Source organism: Hippoglossus stenolepis, chromosome 8 (genome assembly GCF_022539355.2).
Source record: "Hippoglossus stenolepis isolate QCI-W04-F060 chromosome 8, HSTE1.2, whole genome shotgun sequence".
Taxonomy (NCBI): domain Eukaryota; kingdom Metazoa; phylum Chordata; class Actinopteri; order Pleuronectiformes; family Pleuronectidae; genus Hippoglossus; species Hippoglossus stenolepis.
This window is the reverse complement of record NC_061490.1, coordinates 21,882,084-21,903,417: the sequence shown is the minus strand read 5'-3', so window position 1 is coordinate 21,903,417 and position 21,334 is coordinate 21,882,084. Positions and strand designations below refer to the sequence as shown.

Below are 21,334 nucleotides of genomic sequence, written 5' to 3'. Positions count from 1 at the left end.
TCTGACCAGTAGCTCTTGTGTAATCTTGCTTTCAAACAAACAGACAAGTGAAAACACAACCTCACAAACACAACAAATGCACAAACAGCAAATAACAAAGCAACAACTAAACTGAAAAACTCAACGGCATTAACATTAAAGTATAGCTACCGGCCGCTGACATGTCTTTGCTGATTGGACGGTCGCACTGTCCACGTGTTTTGTGATTGTTTATTTTCCTATTTGTCGTTGGGTTTTCTTATTTGCAGTTGTGATTTTCCCTTCAGGGCCACCGTACTCAGGAACTATTGTCCCACTTTAACAATGAGACATATAAATAGCCTCTTTGAAGAGGCTGTGGCTGAGGGGCCTCCTGACCTCTTGACCCCCTCAGTGTCATCAGTATCACATCCATGGGCAGATATGTTCACACCTACACATATTTCAGTCAGAGCTGTTACAGATGACACCTAAAAAGCAAACTCGTTATCAACCCGTTATTTTTATATTGTTAAATAACCTTTTACTTTAATTTACAATACAATCTTTCACACTTTTCCATATTCATTTGTTATGTCTTTCCACTGTGTAGACTTATTTTATTATAGTATATTTTATTTGGTAAATACACATGTAGTTTTACAGTATTTTGTATCATCATCCTTAATCTGTCCTATTTCTTAACTACTTATTGAGCTTCAGAGGTTTTTTACACGATAGTACTTGTGTAACAATAAAAGTCTTGTAAATCTAGGAGCTTCGACTTGACAAATTATAGCAATAAGAATGAAAGATGTCATTGTCCCGCCCTAACAGGTGCCAAAAAGCTAAGAGAAGCGTCAGAGAGGTGTCAATCAAACTCTCTACATGCCCAGTCCTCAGGATGAAGTAAAACCAGATTGTGCTTCCTATTCATTTCCATACGACATGTGGGAGGTGCGCTTGTTTGGCTTCAGTGAGTAACAGTGACAGAGGTTGATGACAGCCCCACGTTTGATAAGAAGCTGAATCATTAACAACTTTGTGGACTACTGTTGTTAACCTGCCTGCCTGAAGTACAACCCACTCCCTGTCCCATCTGCTTTTCACAACACGCTAAATTCAACTCACTTTTCCACTGTGAAGTGAGAGCTATCGTAAACATGGTTAGGAATATTCAGGTTTTTCCAGTTTTGAAGTTGACTTTCATCGTCATTCATCCTCACACAAAGTGCGCGGCTGAACAAAATGTGGTTTCTCGTGGCCAAAGTGCAAAAAATATATAGTGCAACAGAACATGGGACAGAAAAAGAGAACAAGACAACAACGAGAGGTGTTTCATGTGATTAAAGTGCTGTCTGTATGATTGGCAGAATAAACAATATAATATTATAATAATAATATTATTAAATACTAAACAGATAGAATGAAACAGTGGTTTGCAAAGTAGTCATCCCATATTGTTACTGTGAGTGAGAATGGAGTTTGAAATCAATATATATGTATAGTGCAATTGTCACTTTGCTACTCTAGCTATAAAAACACAAAGATAAGATAGATAGAAGTAAAAGGATATATATATATATTATTGGTAAAATAGTAGAATAGTGACAGTAGAAAAATAGTGCAGATGGTACAAAAAGTATTTATAATGGCATAACAGGATAAACTATAGTAGAATGATGAGAGAATATGATGACTTTGTTGTTTTGTAGTAGACAGTATAATAGTAATGATAATATGTATTGGTATATATGATCTATATGTATGTATATTATGGTTTAGAGTGATTTCAAGCATGTTTCTACCTGTAGAACACAAATAAAAACCATACACAAATACACAGGCACCATCTTAGTGTATGTGTATGCAAACCAAGAATAATACAGTGACAACACATGCAAATATCATAACATAGTATTAGTTATTCAATGACCATTGAAGTAGTGTGACTTGCTACTGTTAAAAGTCCCATGACCTGCATAACAGAGCACGTATACATGTGAAGAGCTTTAAGAATAGTGGAGTAGCACAAGCGCTTTCTTTTTGTCGTCTTGTAATGACCCCAGCACAGATTAAAATACCTTAAAGTATTAGACAGTCACTGTAAACTTACCGCTGAGCACCACAGCTCTGTAAGGTTCTGTAGAACTGAGTGATACTCAAGAGAATTAAACCAACACTATTTTACCAAAAACAGCAGCTTCAAAATTTGTTTGACAGTTCACCTCAAAGGCCTGCTCTTGACCTTTGGTGAGTGGGTGCGATCTCCTGTGAGAAGTGCGGAACTGACTGAGAGTCGCAGCTTCAATCGTCAGAATCAGTTCCGGCAAGTTGAAGAGTAAAGCTGAATCAGTGAAAACGACTCAGAAGTCTTTAGAAACCAAAGTTTATCTCCAATATTCAGCAGGAAACGTTTAAAATATGAAGAATTCTAAACAAAGTTTGGTGGATTTGTTACAGCAGCAGCTTCTCTGGTTCAGGAAGCCGGGGATCATGGGTAGTATCCACGGTTCAGTTGTGTTTCAGTGGGACGACACAGGTCAAAAGATAAAAATCACTTAATTGCTCAGACGCAGAGCCCGACAGAATGAATCACCATCATGTGGCTGCAGGGGGCGCTGCTGCTCATTAAAAGTTACACCGTGTTGCTTTAAGAACACCAAAGTCTTCCACTTCTTATTAACAATCGCGAGAGCTAAAGATGTCTTCCGCAACTCAGAAGTGTTACCACCTGGCTCAAGGCTGAGCCGAGAAGTCACCACTTAGTACACAGTAGTGAGTTAAACACTTAAAGTCTCCACAGGAGTATTTTATTCAGGGTCTGTTTGGCTGCTCTTCACTCTGAGGGCTTTATCACCCTGACCGGCCTCTTTACAGCTCTCTGTGAATGAGCCGATAGTGTAATAGATTCTTTCCACTGACATGTGGCCGGTGTGAGAGAATAGGCAGCAGGTTGACGGTGGCACGGTGTGAGTGGGCAGAGGGAGAGGGCCTGAAAGAGGCCTGGCAGATGGGGGGACACAGACTTGGTGTGAGGACAGCTGGCACCTTCGCTTTCTCAGCAGCACAACAGCATCAGGAGAATAGAGCCATTTTAACGTTTGAGACGACTGTGAAGCAACATATCTTCCGCTCAATGGTGACAACGCTCACAAACGCACACGCCTCCTGTTTGGAGGGGAAAAAAACAATGAAGGTGTCTGTTGGCGCGTACACATGAGGCAGAGGGGTTGTCCAAAAATGTTGTTTATCGCAAATGCAGACGGAGACAGCTGGTAGATGTTATGTATGTGGGGGGTTTACAGTATTAACTTGCATATGAGTAGCCAACACCCGCCAACAGAAAACCTTTTCTTTCACCCTCTCCACTATTCTTAAACCAGGTCTTCTATAATAAGAACGTTTCTGTGCATCTTTGGACCAAGTTCAAACCTCGCAGGCATTCCACCACGACTGAAACATGAAAGATATCCATGTAATGATACCACACAGACAATAAGGAGGAGATCATTCACATTACATGCAGCAGGTGTGTGGGGACAATATGAGACTTTCACCAACAGAGATTCACGGATCCAATTTCTTTCTTCACAAGATACATCTGCTATTATTACAGATCTTACAATAGTGCTCTGTCAAAACGTCGATAACTGACTGTGTAAAACTCGTTAAAATAAGGTAACACAAAGTGAAGGATGGCTGCTTTAACAACCATTCAATTAATGCAAATGAAACAGACTGGTTGTCATGGCAGTGACAACATAACGTGGATCTTTCACCGAATGTAAAATACCAGATCTGATGCATGAAGTCAAAATCAGTGTGACCTGGCAAATCAATCGTTTTATTAATGAACGGTTAAGACCAACAGTACACTGGAGTATTTGGAACATACTGAAGAAAGAAAGAGAGATTTCGAGATTGAAGTCACAACATTACAATAATTAAGTCGTAATATTACGAGAATGAAGAGACAATTTCCTCCAAGTCCGTGTGGTTCTTTCCTCAGAATATCGGGGGACATCCTGACTTTTGGTTTGCTGGAGTAGGTCAACCCCAAAAAGTTGGGTCCTACTGCATCTCTTCTGTTAGTCACTCAACTAGCTGCTACATTTCCACATCCTTCAAACTCCACAACAAGTTTGTAATTTGGGCTTTTGTTATTTGTAGCCTTCACGCGGAAGATGTTCTTTCAGAAAGCTCCCTCCTTAGCCACAGAGGAAACTGTACTGCAGCTCGCATTTAGATATTTTCATGTAATTATTGTATGTTTCTATATTATTTGTCTGTTTTCAAAGTTTATATTTTTACCTCATTATGCTCTTTACAGGTTTTTTTTGTATACTTAGCTTCTCTCTAGGCTTGTTTTACTTTTGTTTTGAGTTGTACTCCCCATGTTAAGTAAACTGAACTTCATGTGCACAGGTTGGTGGAGCACTGCTTTAAATCCCAGCAGGGGTGAAAGATCGGAGGAGGATCCATTAGAAACAGCTCAGTAGTTATATTTTGTAACTGACCCCTGGAGCTCATCAGTCACATACTCTTGCACAGCTTACTGTCGCATGTGCAGGTTTCTCTGGAAGAGGCATGTGGCCAACACTCCCTCACAAACCCGTCTTACTGGTTGATGAGCTGCTTGACGTCGGCAGACAGCAGCACACACGGGGCATTTGTAAATCTGGGTGCTGATTTTACTGCGTTGATACTTTTTCATGTTTGCGGAGATAATGATACACATTTAAAAAGACGCCCCCCCCCATCTACAGATGAGAGTTGAGAGCACAAACACATGGTCGAAACCTGGCCCTCAGTGTTTCTGAATGCAAATAGTGTAGTTTCATTTTCCTGCTATGCAAAAACGCTGTGGTTTGCAGCCGGTGGTGTGTGTGAGTGTGAGTGTGAGTGTGAGTGTGAGGTGAGAGTGAGAGAGAGGAGAGAGAGAGAGAGAGAGAGAGAGAGAGAGAGAGAGAGAGGCCTTGGCTAAAGGAATCACTGAAAAAGGCCAAGTGTAAGAACTCAATTGTCCCAGTTAAGCATTCGTGAATACTAAACCAAACCTTGAATGGAACATTTCTTTGAGCGATGCCCCTCGTAAAAAATTCCTCCCCAAACACAGCTGAATAAAGAGAACACGCACATTTATATTAGATCCAACAGAAATTTAATAGTGGTTCCTCCTCGTCTGTAGATTTGTAGGATTCGTTTCAAACTGAATTTATGGCATTTTGATTGTATGAGTATGAGTGTGATCACAATGTCAGTAGCTGCACTCCAGATGAGGTGCAGAGAATCTTCCTCTAATCGGAGGCTCTGTGTGATTCCAGCTTTAGCGTTCGTTAAAAGACAGATTTAGTCAATTTACTATATTAGCAATAGCTCTTAAAATATATATCTTTACTTTTATATACATAGACACAAAATAAAGCACTTTATGGTCATATTTTGGTTACTCCTGCTAAATACAGATCTGTAAATTGTTATTGCTTTGCTATGATGTAGATGATTTGATAAAAAAAAAACTGCCGTTTACAGCACATTCAAAGTTCATGTAAACCACAAACCAGATTAGCAGGAACTGCAATATCTGCAAAGGAAGAAAACAAAAAACTGTATTCAGAGGGAGTGTGGCTACAAGCAAGAAATAAATTGTTTCTGTGTCAGCCTGTGCAATGGAACTAAGTTTACCAGCGGAAGGTAAATTGTGGTTTTACTGTCTGAGAAATAGCTTTTGATACCTATTTTTGCAGGATGGCGGAGATTCAGGTTGTTCATGATGTTCACGAACTCCTCCAGGTTCTTGGTCAAGCGTGGGTTAAACTTTCGCTCCTCACCGACTGTAGATACCGTCTGACCTGATAATACACAGAGAAACACACAGTTTCATATGTCGTCGACAGCCGATTTGTGGCTGTGATGTTTACCAGATGTTGAACCACACTGATCGGTCAAATGACATATCGGTTTCAGAAAGTGTGGAGAAATCACATGGTGCTGGCAGACATGCAGAGAAGTGATGCATTGTACAAATTGTACTTCTTGACAGATGGCATATGCACTGAAATACACAATCAGTAATCGGTAAAATCTTCAGTCAAACTTCAGTGCATGTCCGAGAGCAGCTATAGTTACTATGGGTGGGATGTTGCTGTCAGTGGCATTACATTTGCACCAGTGTTCACACCAGTAGCTCTGAGATAGGACATAAACATTTAGATGTGTGGGTTAACAGCCAACCTAAGTAGTCGTGTGCTGGGTAGACGAGGCACTGGTCAGGCAGGGTGAAGATCTTCTGATGGATGGACTCGTAGAGCCTCTCAGGGCTGCCTGAATCAGAGAGAGAACCTTTAGCAAAGGCAACACACTGCAACACACTAATGCAATGCTGCCCTCTTGTGTTCATCTAGCAATACTGTAAAATGCTTAAAACATAGTGTGAGGACAATAAAAGAAAAGCAAGGTATTTGATATGAGACAGTAGAGGTGAATATTTCTACCCTGCTGGAAGTCAGTCCTGCCACAGCCTCTGATGAGGAGAGTGTCCCCGGTGAATGCCATGCTCTGATCCTCCAACACAAGCGTCATGCAGCCATCAGTGTGTCCGGGTGTCTCTCTCACTGTCAGATACTAACGGGGAGAAGAGACAAAGACCAACTCAAGGCATGAAAAAAGAAGTTCAGCGTCATGTGGCACAGGTGACGAGTCTCGTTTGTCACCACAGTGATAGATCTGAACATAAGCAGTCGTTCTCTCTAAAGAAAGTGTTGTATGGTTTGATGTTATGTAGTGAAAGGCGTTACATCTGTTCTTCTTACATGTTTTCCAAAGGGGATCGTGTCTCCTTCTGACAGGTGAATATCTGCGGTAGCACCACTGAATTTGGAGATGGCGCTCCTCAGGCCCACCAGTCTCTTCTTCATCAGGCCCGTGCTTGTGATGTGGTCCGCATGGCAGTGGGTGTTTACTATCAGATAAGGAAGGCACTCAAGTTCACCACAGAGTCAGCAAATATATTTACCTCATACCACATACAATATTACCATTTGTGTTTTTTTAATAATATGCATTACATTGTAATAAAATAATTGTAATATTTGATATTTGAGCTTATAGTTGCAACTGTTGAGAAACGGATGAATATTTCACATTATGTATTCTTACGAGTCTTAAAACATGAGTAACCAACAATATACAGCTTAGAGTGAGGTTTCACATAAGCAAATAGGATGTACGTGTTAGTTTACTCCAATCCTATTATAATCAGGGTTATAACAATATCTCCAGGGCAAACTGGAAGTAGCGACATAAAACTGAGAAGTTTGCCCAAAGCTGTTTGTTGCATTACGAGGGCTAAATTAATCTTAGTATAGTGAATCGGACAGTGTGCAAATTGCTAAAGACTGAACTGAAAGTGTATTTTCAGAGATGCTATTAATATTCACTGTCCCTGTCAAATAAAGTACTAAAGTAAAGTCATCACAGCTCAGTCCCAGTTGGACAGTCACCTGCCACTTTCAAGTCCAGCCCCAGTTCACGTATGAGCTTCAGGTCCCTGTCGATGGTCTCCAGGACGGGGTCGATGACGACAGCCTCCTTGGTTTCAACGTCTGCGAGCAGGTAGGTGTAGGTGCTGCTCTCCGACTCAAACAGCTGAAAAGAAGAATAAAAACTGTTGAGGGCACAGGAATGACTCAGCGATAAATTAGAAACAGTTGGTAAAGATGTCTGATGTCAGATGGTAGTGATGATGACAACGCAACTGACAGTTGTTTTGTGTAAGTCTTGAGTTAACTGAGTCATACACATACACTTTGTTGAGCTCCAACAGAGGAAGGCTGTTTGCGTCGCAGCTCAATGATTTCATGTTGAACGTTGGCTTAAGAAATAAGTTTCAGTTCCTCTTTTTCATGTCCCGACACCTCTCACCGAATGCCTGAAGGAGTTTTGCCCTCTCACTTACATGACAAAGCAAAGGTGTGTTTGTTTTATTGACAATTTATGTATTTATGTATTGTCTCTTGAGCTGTATATGTCCCAGACACCTGAGGTCGTTCACCCTTGTATTATATAATGAAATTGTTCTATTGCTGTTGTAGCAAATTATATTGTGATGATATATTTTATTATTGTTTTATGGCCTAGGCCTCAGAGGTTCTGTAAAATGCTTGGAACAACCCATACAACAAATACTTATGGATATAATATAGATTCTGAAGTGGGTTTAGCAATATAAATATATTACCATATTACCAATATAAGATACATACATATCTGATCAACACACCTACACTATGTTGAAGCTTAGATGCAAAGTCTTTGTGGAAACTTTTTGAAATACACCTGAATATTGCAGTAAGTTTCCGACCATTTAAAACTTCTAACACTACTCACAAATAGAATTTAGCTCAATGTAAACAAACCACAACGCCGGTCTGTGATTGTTAAGCTAACACACCTAGCTAAGTCCCTGCAAAATGCTGCTAACATTAGTTACATTGCTGCTGCTAACACCACCTTGCTAACTTCCTGCTAACAATATTTACAATGTTGCTGCTAACACCACCTTGCTAACTTCCTGCTAACTTCCTGCTAACTCCACATAACAAACTTCCTGCTAACTCCACATAACTAACTTCCTGCTAACGTTAGCTGCATTGCTGCTCCGTATTGAACCTCGCATCTTAACTGGAGCACAACAGCAACATGTCTCATCATGAACCGACCTGTCTGAAGAGCGGTGCTCCGGTCCGAGCCATCCTGGTGCAGTACCGTCTGGTGGAAGCTGCCAGCGGCTCGAGGCCAGCACCCACGCCGGATCGGAGGCGCCTGCTCTGGGCTGCAGCGCGACTCGAGCCCTCGGTGTTGAGGCGAAGCGAGAGAGACAGAAGCCGCAGAACCGGTTTCACTCTGATGACCGAGCACATGACGGTTTATTCTCCGCACTGTTGTCTCCGGAGGAACCAAGTGATCTGACAGCCAGCAGCCACACGCGCGGATCTGTTGTGAAGCCGCGAGCAGCAAATGTTTAACCGGGGTTTAGTGTCGCCTGGAGGCGGAACTCTCACCTGCTGTGAACTTCGGGACTGCACCGGAGTCACGGTCACTTCACTGCGGCTGTAACTGCAGCGGGACCAGCCTCTGTTTGTGTTGTTGAGCAACAACACGAGTTTCACTCCAGCAGAGCAGACAACTCCCTCCATGATCAGTGTGTTTACAGCGTGCCCACTCCCACTGGTGTGTGTGAGCGTGCACGAGCATCAGCTGTGCGCGACCATGTGACTGACAGACAGACAGACAGACACACACACACAGACAGACACACAGACAGACAGACAGACACAGACACACAGACAGACAGACACACACACACACACACACACACACACACACACACACACACACACACACACACACACACACAGAGAGACAGAGGCAGACAGACAGACAGACACACACACACACACACACACACACACAGAGACACACACACACACTCGTGTCCAGCTGCCTACGTGACTACTGTCATATACTGTATCAGACTTAGTGACCCAACCCACACCAAACATCTGTCACCTGACATGTGTACTAACTTTCTGTGTTAATGATTAAGTAAAAGTCAAATTAAAAACAATATCAATTTAATCATCATAAAAAAAAGGTAGATAGGTAGATAGATTGGTAGGTAGGTAGGTAGATAGACAGATAGATAGATAGATAGATATATTTAAAATGTTATTGATTAATCATTTTAAGCACAAATTACAATCCTTTCCCACTTTCTGTTTTGGTCAACACAACACTTGTTTCTCTGACTGATGCTCACGCGACAATTAGAATATTCTCCCTTATGCTTCAGGAAATAATGATGAGAATGTGTCACTATTTTCTTAATAGACTGAACAAATGAGATCCTGTCATAAAAGAGTTTTATAAGAAAGAAGACAAACAAGCAGACATGGTTGATTCACATCTTTATTGTCACTTGTCTCAGTTTCAAGTGTTGGTGATGGCTGTGGTTGTCTCCTCCAGTTCCTCTGGTTTGTCCTGCGGCAAAAAAAAGAAAAATGCAAACTTTGACAAATGATTTAATTTTTTTATATTTCCATAAAGAAAATGTATTTGAATGTTTTGTTAGAGTGCCAATAGAACATGCACATTATAAAGTTTCAGTCCGCTTTCCTGTCTGTACAACAAATAACTTTGAGTTCATCGTACCTTGAGTGTATTTACTCTCTTTACTTCCATTATTTACAAAGCAGTTATTGTGGCACTCCCTTGAGCATATTGGTTTATTGAAGTGTGAGCATTGTGGTGATAAAACCTGGGTTATAGATAATATTGTACTTTCTCACTTTTATAGACTTGTTTCCTTTTCATTTATTGGAGCACATATAACAGAACAAATTGTTAGTACATAGCCCCAAAAAATAAAGCGGCGACTTTGACACAACCCGTTAATCAGCGGGTGCTTTTATGTTTCTATTCAACTATTGACAACAAATTAAAATTATTTAACACATCTATAACCAAACCATAAAGTCACTCAACAGAGTAAAACTGAAATGATTAATTATTTAATCAATTAGTTGCTTTACACAATAAACAATCAATTAAAGGTTTGGGGGATTTTTTTCCAAGCAAAAGCGTTTCAAGTTTTTCTCAGTTTTATATCATCATACACTCAATATGTTGTTAAGCACAACGAGACATTGGAAGACAATCACCTTGGACTCATTATATATTCATAAAGGGAAAGACACACAGGGTTGTTCAGGGATATAACTTGATACACTACCTCTATATATCTTTCAACCCAGCTGATCAGCTGCGTTACTCGACTGTAGACGCCTGGTTTGTTTCTCCGTCCGCAGCCCTCTCCCCAACTCACCACCCCTGCCAGCCTCCACTCCCCACTGGCTGTCTCACACACCAGGGGTCCCCCACTGTCCCCCTTAAAACACCAACAAACCATTTAATGAAACCGTTGCAAGATTGAATCTATTGCAAAATATATGTATATTATAATAAAGCTGTGTTACTGAGGTTATTTGACAGTGGGTGTATAACCTGGCAGGAGTCCACCCCTCCGTCCATTGTGCCAGCACAAATCATCCGGGGGGTCAGGAAGACACCGTAGACGCTGGGCTGGGAGCAGACAGACTGAGCAATCACCTTGACCTGCGCCTGCCTCAGCTCGTCTGCAACAAAGCCTGAAAAAAGAGTAAAATAAGCTGTAACAGTGATGTCAGAGTGTGACTAAAAGACGGCAGCTGACAGGTGCACCGTGTCCTCGCAAAGAAGAAGAAGGAGCTGCTCCTGGCCTTGCAGCTGCAGGGGGCACCTTCGGGTGACAGAATGAACTCTGCTTTTCACTTTGTGTCATGGTTTCAAGTTTCAAAATATGTTTCTCGAATATTTTCCTCTCAGAAATTCACATTTACAAGAAGGAAATTGTGTTTAAAAACTACCTCTATATGTCCAAAGAAGTTAGTCAATAGACGTGAAGGGGGCATGTGCAGACTGCAGGTGTTTCCTGTGCTAGTGGTCATCATAACATGTCTGTGAAAGGGTTGGTCTGTAAGATTTTATTCTTTTTAAATATGGAGTAAAGGGAGGCTGGTGGAATCTGACCTGTGTCAACAACACGCAGAACAAACCAACTGGATCGTGGCAGACTGACAGTGTAGTGTTTTTAAAGATAAAGACTTGTGATGAATCATGTGACCATAAGATGCAGGGTTTAAACAGCAGTTGAGCACTTTAACATTAAGGTGGCACTGAAGAGGGGAGCGAAGACGCTGCTGTCAGGTACAGTTACTACGATCTGAGCGGATCTGTGTGGGTGCAACACACCTCCTTCATGAACGTATCCCCAGCCTGTGATCCAACAGGCCGCTCCAGGAGGAAAAGACTCACTCGGACGAGGTAAACAAACCGGTCGCATCCCCCCTACAAACAACAATCAAACTGAAACATTACATTTATAAGCAAAGCAATAAGTGTTAATACACAAGTTCCACATGTGTCAGATATCTAACACATTTAATTCACATTTTTATAGCACATTTTGTCTTTTTGGTTTGAAAAGATTGTATATATATATATATACTGGGAAATGGCATAAAAGGGAAATTTATAATCCATAAACTGCATCTACACCAATGTTTTTAAAATACATATTTATATAAAACTGCATAGTCACTCATCTGTATACATGAGATCAAATTTTTTAAATTTGTTTCAAGGCAGTTTTTTTATATTTTGTGCTTCAAAAATCCAAACAAATAAACTCTTTGGCAACACGGTGACGGCAAAATATTAATAGCAGAATCAAACTCAAATCAAAAAACACAAACTCAAGAAACCACTGATTAATTTATCATGTTTTTTCCCAGGGCTGTTTCTCACCGCTCATGTCCATGTCAGTGATGGTGCGCAGCAGGCCCACGTCGTAGTCGTTGTTGTAGGTGTTGAAGCGGGGGTGGTAGAGGACCTGCAGTGCTCGGTAGCGTTTGCCCTGAGAGCCGTGAGCGATGCTGACCGTGTCCGCCACCACCAGCCAGTCAGCCACTTCCAGCATGTTGTTCCTGTGGAAACAGCAGCGTCACACAGACGTTCACTTCATGTCGACAGTGATGTTTTATTTTGTGAGATGCTGATTCTGTTTCTACTCTGATGATGTCTGGCAACTACTCTATAAATAAGTCTAAAAAGACACAAGCACATCTTTCTTTTTTGTGCCGAGACAAAAAAAAACTAACATCTGCCTGTGAAACTGTTGTTTACCCTTTTTAAATGTTAAATTTAATTATTATTAAACGAGAAAATTGATTCCTCTCAAAGTTGCTCTTCATCAGAGGTGTGAACAAAAACACAGCCTGTGACACGAATAATCCATAAATGTATCAACTGTGCAATTAAAAAACTGCTGAATGAAGGCAAGTATATCAGTTCATCCATCTTCTCGTGGTTTAAAATGGATTTGTTTTTGCTTCAGAGCCTCAAAATACTTAATGAGACGCTTAATTGTTGAAGTGGTGCTCAAAATGTCTGAGTGATTTCCCCAAATCCTGATTAAACGCTCATCAGTGTCTCTGCAGAAGATTCTCATGAGTGATCTTCAACAAACCCAAAACTGTCCTCACGGGATTAGTGAAATGACTTCAGCTTGTTTTTCGACCTGCTCTTGACCTGCACCTGATTAGAGCAGAAGATGGAATCAGCCTGGACTCGCATCTGCATTTGTTTGTCTGTTTGCAGGATTATGCAACAATTACACAACCGATTTCCTTAAAAGTTTGTGGAGGGGTGGAACATGACCCAATGAAGAAGACATTACATTTTGCTGCGAATTTGGATCAGGATTATTATCTCTTTATATTCTTTAAAATAAGATTAAATGAAATGTGGTGTTGGGCCTTAGCGGAGGTATGTGCTCTGCCCTTTGGTCTTGGTTCGTGTAACGCTGACCTCCTGAGTGTACTGCTGTTAGTTTTCTACTTTAACTCCTTACTTTCATCCCCCATGTCCACCTCTTACTCGACAAAGCAGTGAGCTGCAGTGATGACCCAGCGAGGGGAGATGATGGCCCCTCCACAGACGTGCTTCCCCCTCCAGTGCAAGCTGACCTGCCAGCCCCACCTGCCGCTGGCTGCCAACGTCCCCCCAACAATTCGTCGGCCATCATTGGCTAGAGCTGTGCATTCTGGAGGTGAGAGGATAGTTAAAAAGATAAGAATTAAAATAATATGTGAATTAATGTGGTAATATTCCTGTTCCATGATAAGGCAATTAAAGTAATGGCAGGAAATAAACAATTGATGGATCTGCAATCATTCTATCTGAGATTAGATAATCAGTGAATAAAAATGACAGATTAATATTACAATATTTAACAGCCCTGCACATTAATGAGTGTAATTTAAATGTTTTACCTGCTGTGATGTTTTCTGTCTGGTTCACAGGATTCTTGGACAGAAAAGACAACGGAGTTGGGACACTGCAGTTCCCTTTTGCACCACAGGGGAGAGAAGCTTCACCGTCAGAGGGGAACAACAGGAACTTCACTGAAAGGAAGAGAAGAGGAATAAAAAAGTGGGAAAGTTAACTTATAATAATAAAAAAAATCACATAAAGTAAAAATCTCAACTCTATAAAAACTCCCCATAACATTTAATGTCCTCATTCTTGAAATAACTGAAATGTCGGTGGTGTATGTTAAATAATTTTGACCCCACCGCATTTAATTTAGTTATTATGTTTACATTCAGCTGAACACTTCATATTAAATGTTCAAATCTAAGTCAGACATTCTTGTTAGTTGATTTTAATTTGGTCCTAATATTAATTCTCACTGACGTATTATTAGAAGTTCAGTCGGTGCCAAATCTAAATAATATGAACTAAAAGTAGTTTGATTTTTTTATAAGAGTATTGTTCAGATAATACACAAATTAAACTTTTAGATTTTTGTAAAAATACTGTGCATATCCTGTAGGTTCTTGGAAATACTATAAACCTTCTGTCCATTTGTAATAGGTAACCATGGTAACCACATGCCAAGATGAGACAATACTGTTTTCATCTCCTGAATTAAATGTTCTAATGGAGGATCAACAGCACTTTCTTAATTGCATCAATCCATTGGAACCTGCATGTATATTAAACCTGAGCACTAATGGAGAGCGGTACAGCTGCTCACCCAATAAAGCAGAGCTGATGATGGGGATGATGATGAGAGGGAAGCTCACGATCAGTAACACGTCACGAGATGAACACGCTTGAGACGCTGCATCTGCAAAACAGAAAGACAGAACAACTGAATAAATAAATCTGCAGGACAGCTCATCCTCTTCCTTAGATTTGAGGCTCAGGATGAGACTGCACCAGCTGTTCATGAACCAGATTGTGTGTAAATTCCTTTTAAATTCCTGATAACTAGCAGCAACATTCAAAAATACTTTAAAGATTTAAATATGGTTGTATTAAAGAATAATGATGAGTCAGCTCAGTTGGGGTCATATGTTTCAGCTGTAGAACATAAACCTGGTTGTTTCCGGCTCTAAATATGTAAGAGAATCTCATGCAGGTAACAGTGATTGATATATTTTCACACAGTGTAGTAAAACCTTAAAGTTTACAAAAAACTTTTTAACAATGATCTGCTGCACACAGCTCCAGATGTTCAGCATCAACATACAAAGCAATAACTTTTTGCCGTCACCTTTTGAGCTGATCTGGTGAATTTGTTGGAGAACATTTTTACTTTTTTATAACCAGCTGTCGAACATTCATTCCCTTTCAGCTCCCTCTCTGATGTATTGCTTTTTTTCCACCAGCTCCTGAGAGAAATATCTGGCTCCTCTGCTAAATGCTTCATTGTATTCACCAGAATACTATAGATGGTGAATAGATTCTATAGTCTCTAAGTGCTTTTCTGCAGTTTGGTGCAGTGGGTTTTTCGGGCTTTTACTGATGAAAACGGACAAAAGGACGGAAACAACAAGAATCCTGCATAAAGCAAAGAGAGAGATACAGATTCAGGTCACAACTCTCCCACATTGTTGCATAAATGTAATATATATATATATATATATATATATATATATATATATATATACTACATGGAATAAAATATTAAATATTATAGCTTATTAATTTATAATTTTGAACAGTTCATGCTCATAGAAACAAGAACACATATAAGCAAAATTGCTTAAAATATTTAGATACACAGAACAAAATTAATTTGCAATGCACAACATATGCCAGACATATGTAATTTCTTAAAAGAGACGAAGCTGTTCAGATTGTTGTTTATTAATATGGGGGTAAGATGTAAAGATTTTTGAGCTGACACCATTTAAAGCTAAAGTTTAAAGCAGGCTCACTTGGAGTCCATTTTGAGTGAGATTTAATATGGATCTTCGATCTATAGATCATATTTATGTCTTTGTGTGCCCAATAGATCCATCTAACCAGCAGACAAATTCCACCCACGGCAACACTTCACAGTCCAATTCCAAACCTGCAGAACTGCACACCATTAACCTCAGTGGCTCTGTGAAAAGCCTCAGGGCTCCAGTAAATGTTAAGGTGAGTGGAATGTGAACTCTGGGAGGTAATCACTGCTTCTAAGAGGAACTTTCTCTCGTAGAACCTTTATTACTTTCTTGCTACATGCTGTGCCTCCCTAGTATACCATAATAACTTATACCAAACTAAAAAATGCATGAAAAAACTGTTTCCATCCATCCATCATGAATACCGCTTAGGCACAGGGCCGATCTACAGAGACAAAAAAACATTATTTCACATCTATGGTCAATTTCGAGCGTCAGAGAAGAACCCACATGAACATGGGGAGAAACATGCAAACTCCAAACCGAACTGGGAATTGATCTGGGAACCGAGTGCTGCCCTAAATCCTGTTTCGTTGATTGAAAGTGAGCTTTGGCTGAAGCTGGGCCTCCTACGTGCCTGAAGATGAGGCCGATGATGGCTAAAACAAATGAGATGCTGTGAAATGTAGGAATTTACGTCTTCGTCAGGGAATCATGAAGAGATACAAGATCAGATAAGGGAAGAAAAAAAGAGGGTAAGAACCAATCAACACGCAGCACAGTACTTTAGTTTACTCAATGGAGTGGGTGACAGATTGTTCCAATTTCATTTTTGACAGTAAAATGGCAGGGAAATATCCAAAGCTGAGCTAAAAGCTGAGCTGTCTGGATCTGAGGTAGATCATTGTCCAAATGGCTCACACTGTATTGGCAAAAAGCATCGTTTCCATGACAGACGACCCTCCTGGGGCGGAGACAAGACCTCTGGGAAAGGACGAAACCAATTAGATAATCCACTTTTTTCCAGTTACGTAATTATGAGGCAGTTGAATCGATGGGTGGTGTGAGACATCCCAGTTTTTAAAAAGATATCACGACCAATAGCACAAAAGGCCACTTCGAGGTCGAGCAGCGGTAAAAGAGATCGAACACCAGCACACTCGTTCATTTCGGTGTGAGGCCATTAACCAGCTGCATCAACACTCTGTGTTTTGGTGAAACTTTAAAAGTTATATCTATTTCTTCCGAGAGCTGATAAGAGACCATGTTATCAGGGAAGTCAGGTCAGAAAGAGGGAGCCGGCGTCGGGAGCGTACAGTATGGATGGCTCTGCTCTTTCATAGAGTCAATAGATCAGGGCTGCTTTGTGAGGAGAGGCTGAAAAGAAATAACAGATACTTCCAAGAGTTCGGGAACAGGGAGGAAGTGTCAGTGATTTATCTTTTAAGAGAAAAACGCCAGCGTGTGAAATGAAGCCGGACTGTGGGACGCTTTATCATCAGAATCTGGAGAGGAGACAGAGCAGAGGTGTCTTTAACGCCTTTGAAGAACTGCTGAGGAACAAAATCACAACATCAGGCGGTGGTGGAATCTCAGGGCCGAATCTTCACTGTTTATTAAAGCGACTGTAAAGGATAAAAGCTCCGTGTGTCATCACTTTAACAGACAGGAGCGGCCCGGGGGAACAGGGTGTACCGGCCTGAGTGTGCAGAGGAAGAGCCTGTGTGTGCATCATCTAAAACAGTCACATCTTTGACTTTATGATTTGGGAAAACTTTTTACGCTCAGGCTGTGCTTCACTTGGCTGCTTCCACTCAGCTGTGCAAAAGTAAAGAATCAAATTAATTGCCAATCAGGGATGTTACGGAAGTGTCTTGCATTTTCTCGAGATAGCAGCTTTCATTTAGCCTGAGAATATTGAGGCGAACACGTCCTGCCTGTTGTTAAATTAGAGTTTGAGGCATTTAGAGATACCTGCATCTTTAAGCAATATAAATGATAAGTTTGGCGGCTTTGTACATCGCAGGAAGGACTTTGGGATTGTTCAGGCGGAAAGATTTTGAGATATGTCGTTAACTGAGAGAAGTGGCGAAGTGAATGCAATACGATTCTGTAAGATGTAGCTGCCGGTGATTGCTTTCTGATTTAAAAAGCAACACGGAGAAAGAAAGCAGCAGTAATCAAAGTGAAAAGCGTCTCTCTGACCTGGTGTCAGGTCTTAGAATGAAGTCATTTATCTGGACTGAACTGGGCTGTTGGATGTTTCGCTGCCACCTTAAAGGCACAAAGTGAATATATCATGGACTAGCTCTCTTAAACCTCCAGAAACAAATACCTGCACATAGTTTTATATGATTTGACAATTATGAGCTTATTCTTTCAGTCAGTATCAATCATTGCCCATCACGTTAATCAGGGAAACCTTCCTTAAAAGAAACGTGTCAATAAAGATGAATACAAAAAGTAATGATCTGTGGAGGTTTAACCTTTGGACCAGGCTAACAGTTTCCCCCTGTTTCCAGTCTTTAAGCTAAGCTAAGCTAAACAGCTATTGGCTCCTGCTTTATACTGAACAGGAAGACGGGGGTATCAGTCTTTTTATCATCAAAAAATCTAAATAAGAGTACATCCCAAACTCCTCTTTGAACCATCACCCTTGATGATGACCGTACCTGGCTCTTCCTCAGGGAGATCCTTGGGTAACATGAGACCGACGGATCCCTCCTCCAGTGGTCCCCCATCTGACGGCTTCCTCTGCGGGGCTTCCAGGGGACTTTCCCTACAAGGGACTGGTGACGTCAGGGTTTTCAGATCTGGGGTCTCTGAGTTAACAGAGGATGAGGATTCTGCAGGTTGAGACTCAGGTTGAGAAAAGGATGGAAGCTCTGGATTAAAGTTTCCATTAGTTGTGGGATTAGAGTGGGGCAGGAGTGTGAGGACTGTAGAAGGGACCAGGGATGAAATGCTCAATACTTCATGACTGGTCGGACTTTGGAAGGATGTTGATGACCAGAGCTCTGGGGACGGAAAGATCGACGGAACAACAGGCGGCTGTGCAACAGGAGTGCTGGGGCTACCGGTGTGCACCTGGAAATCCATGCTTGTAAAGTCGCTGGTGGAAGTCGTGAAGTGTAGAGGAGTGTCTTTACAGTCGGCATTGACTGCACACGTTTCTGTCAGGGTGTCAACTGGGTTTCAGACATCTGAGAAATGGAAGATACCTGAATCCTGCAGAAGAGACAAAGGCCTCAGGCAAACATGAGCTTGGAAAAATGCATCAGTGAATAATTTAGATATTCTGCATCTCACATAAGATACAACAAATCAAATATGTCAAACAGTATTTTATTCTTTTGCAATTCTTAAAAAAAAAAGTTTTTTTACAACTGGACAAATTATGAGATGGAATTAAACTGATTTCCCCTGAAGCCCAACGAGATTGGATTTACCAGAACATCACATCTTTTTCAATCATTGCTGAAAACATATTTTCATAGGAAAGCGTTTCACTACCTGATTGTCAACTGGTTTTAACGGCGCTTGTTTTAGTTTTATTATTTTATCCGTCTGTTCTTATTGTTTGTCTTGTTCTGCGTTGGTCTGATCCCATGTATTTTGTAAAGCACTTTGTAATCTTGTGCTATAGAATTACAGTTTTACTATCAATACCATTATGCAATGAAATTAAAAGAATGATTTAAATAACATCCAAATATGAGCTTGTATGTATAATTCATCAGTAAATGCAGAATGAAGCCACAGACAGAACCAACTCAAAATTAGTTTTAACCTCCATTGATGACTAATAATTAATATCTGTGATTGAACAAAGGTTGTTTTCAGAATATATCACCTTCACATCAGTGCACCTTTTTCCCCGACTCTGAATATTTCCTCAGTCGTGCAGGTTCCCGAGTGTCGACCTCATCTGCATGTATGTGATTATTCATCCGAGTCCGTCTCCTCCACTTATTAAACCGGCTCGTACCACAGCAGGGTCGGGAAATGCATCACTGCCGCTCCGTCAGTGACAGGATTCTGAAGATGCTCGCTCTGGTGCATCTGTAACCGAGATGTATCTGCGCCCGTTAATGTGAATCCATCCAGATTCCCTCTTCTGCCCCCGTCTCCTCAGTCTCCACTTAATCCTTTCATCGCGTCACACCCTTCAGCAATCGCTCTTCTTCTCCTTCCAGTTCCACTTCTTTCCCCCCCCCCACCCAACCTCTCCAACTCAATCTTTCTCCTCTGGTCAGAGCAGGTGGGGCTCCAGTCGGTCAGGTCAGTAACGGATACGTGCACCCTTGTCATCGGGCGTCTATGAAATATGCATGGGGATGATTGTGAGCGTGGGTCAGAGTTTAACAACAAAGGGTAACACACACCCCACCATTGAGTTGCCTCCACTCACGAGCACTGAGGAGCACAATGGCAGCATGGAGAGGCAAACGTCCAGAGAGGCACTGTGTTAACTTCACATACTTGTAAGATATGTATCCAACAATTATTCTCCTGTTATGAATCTGAAGAGGCCTGATTGTGAGTGTGAGTAAGTGTGTGTGTGTGTGTGTGTGTGTGTGTGTGTGTGTGTGTGTGTGTGTGTGTGTGTGTGTGTGTGTGTGTGTGTGTGTGTGTGTGTGTGTGTGTGTGTGTGTGTGTGTGTGTGTGTGTGTGTGCGTCCAGGCTTCTCAGTGGTGGTGTGAGTGTCCGATCGAGTTACTGCACAGTGCAAAGTGCTGGCAGTGACAAGGATCCCCAGTCAGGGTGTGACTCAGCATCTTCTCTGCTACACTGCGGAACACACACATCAAAGTTGTGTTAAATGTCACAGTTTTCACTCCTGACCTGCCACCGTTTCAGTTTGATTACTTCTTTGTGTCCTATTTTTTTGTGTACTTTACAGCCACCTGGGATAGACAATATATTTATCGATATAATACAGAGACACACTTTCCGGTGCCGATGTTTTAGAAATGTCTGAGCGTTGTTTGTTGTTCATCGCTCGGGGTTTACATTGCTGCAGATCAAGGGAATGCATCAGACATGTGTGGTGCTCTGTCTCCAGGTGACAACCGGGGCGCTGCAAGTGCAAAACAAACAGGAGATAAACATGAAATAACTGAACTTGTTTTGCAAAAATACGTCACGACTGATACTAGTCGGTGAAATGTCATAAAATAAAGTAAATGGCTCACAGACGGACATCCATACAGCGAGATCGCTAGCATAGATGTATTTTTAATCTTTATTTGTATATTTGTTCAATGAAATGTCTTCATTATAGTCTTAAAATCCCCTATCGAAACTTTATGAAATTAAAATTGATTTTAATTTGTTGTTTGGAAAAGTGCTCTTCAGTTAGTTAGTTTCATTTTAATTCTATAATCCAGCTACACACTCTGCTGAGTGTTGCTTGCTTGTTGATTATATCTGGAGTGAGCTCCTCCACCTGCTCATCAGACTGACTGAATGAATAACAAACCAGACTTCATTTGTGCTTGTATTGATTTTTACAGAATCCTTGTTAAATCCAA

The 21,334-nt window shown here is 41.1% G+C and overlaps 3 protein-coding genes across 3 annotated transcripts in view; 1 reads left to right on the top strand and 2 right to left on the bottom strand.

Moving 5' to 3' along the window:
- Nucleotides 1–9,316, bottom strand: part of phldb3 (pleckstrin homology-like domain, family B, member 3) — a 34,133-nt gene extending 24,817 nt beyond the window's left edge. Inside the window, exon 1 of the mRNA XM_035163031.2 lies at nucleotides 9,024–9,316. Within this exon, the coding sequence (XP_035018922.1) occupies nucleotides 9,024–9,158 (135 nt within the window). The 5' untranslated portion in view covers nucleotides 9,159–9,316. The remainder of the gene's footprint in view (nucleotides 1–9,023) is intronic.
- LOC118113339 (B-cell receptor CD22) overlaps nucleotides 1–21,334 on the top strand; it is a 1,629,935-nt gene that overhangs the window by 45,910 nt on the left and 1,562,691 nt on the right. The window lies entirely within an intron of this gene.
- ethe1 (ETHE1 persulfide dioxygenase) lies at nucleotides 5,106–9,030 on the bottom strand. Its single transcript, XM_035163034.2, has 7 exons — nucleotides 8,682–9,030; nucleotides 7,464–7,608; nucleotides 6,774–6,922; nucleotides 6,456–6,585; nucleotides 6,196–6,285; nucleotides 5,697–5,813; nucleotides 5,106–5,545 (listed from the first exon to the last, which is right to left on the bottom strand). Exons 1-7 carry the CDS (start codon nucleotides 8,880–8,882, stop codon nucleotides 5,499–5,501), a joined length of 879 nt encoding a protein of 292 aa, XP_035018925.2. The 5' UTR covers nucleotides 8,883–9,030; the 3' UTR covers nucleotides 5,106–5,498.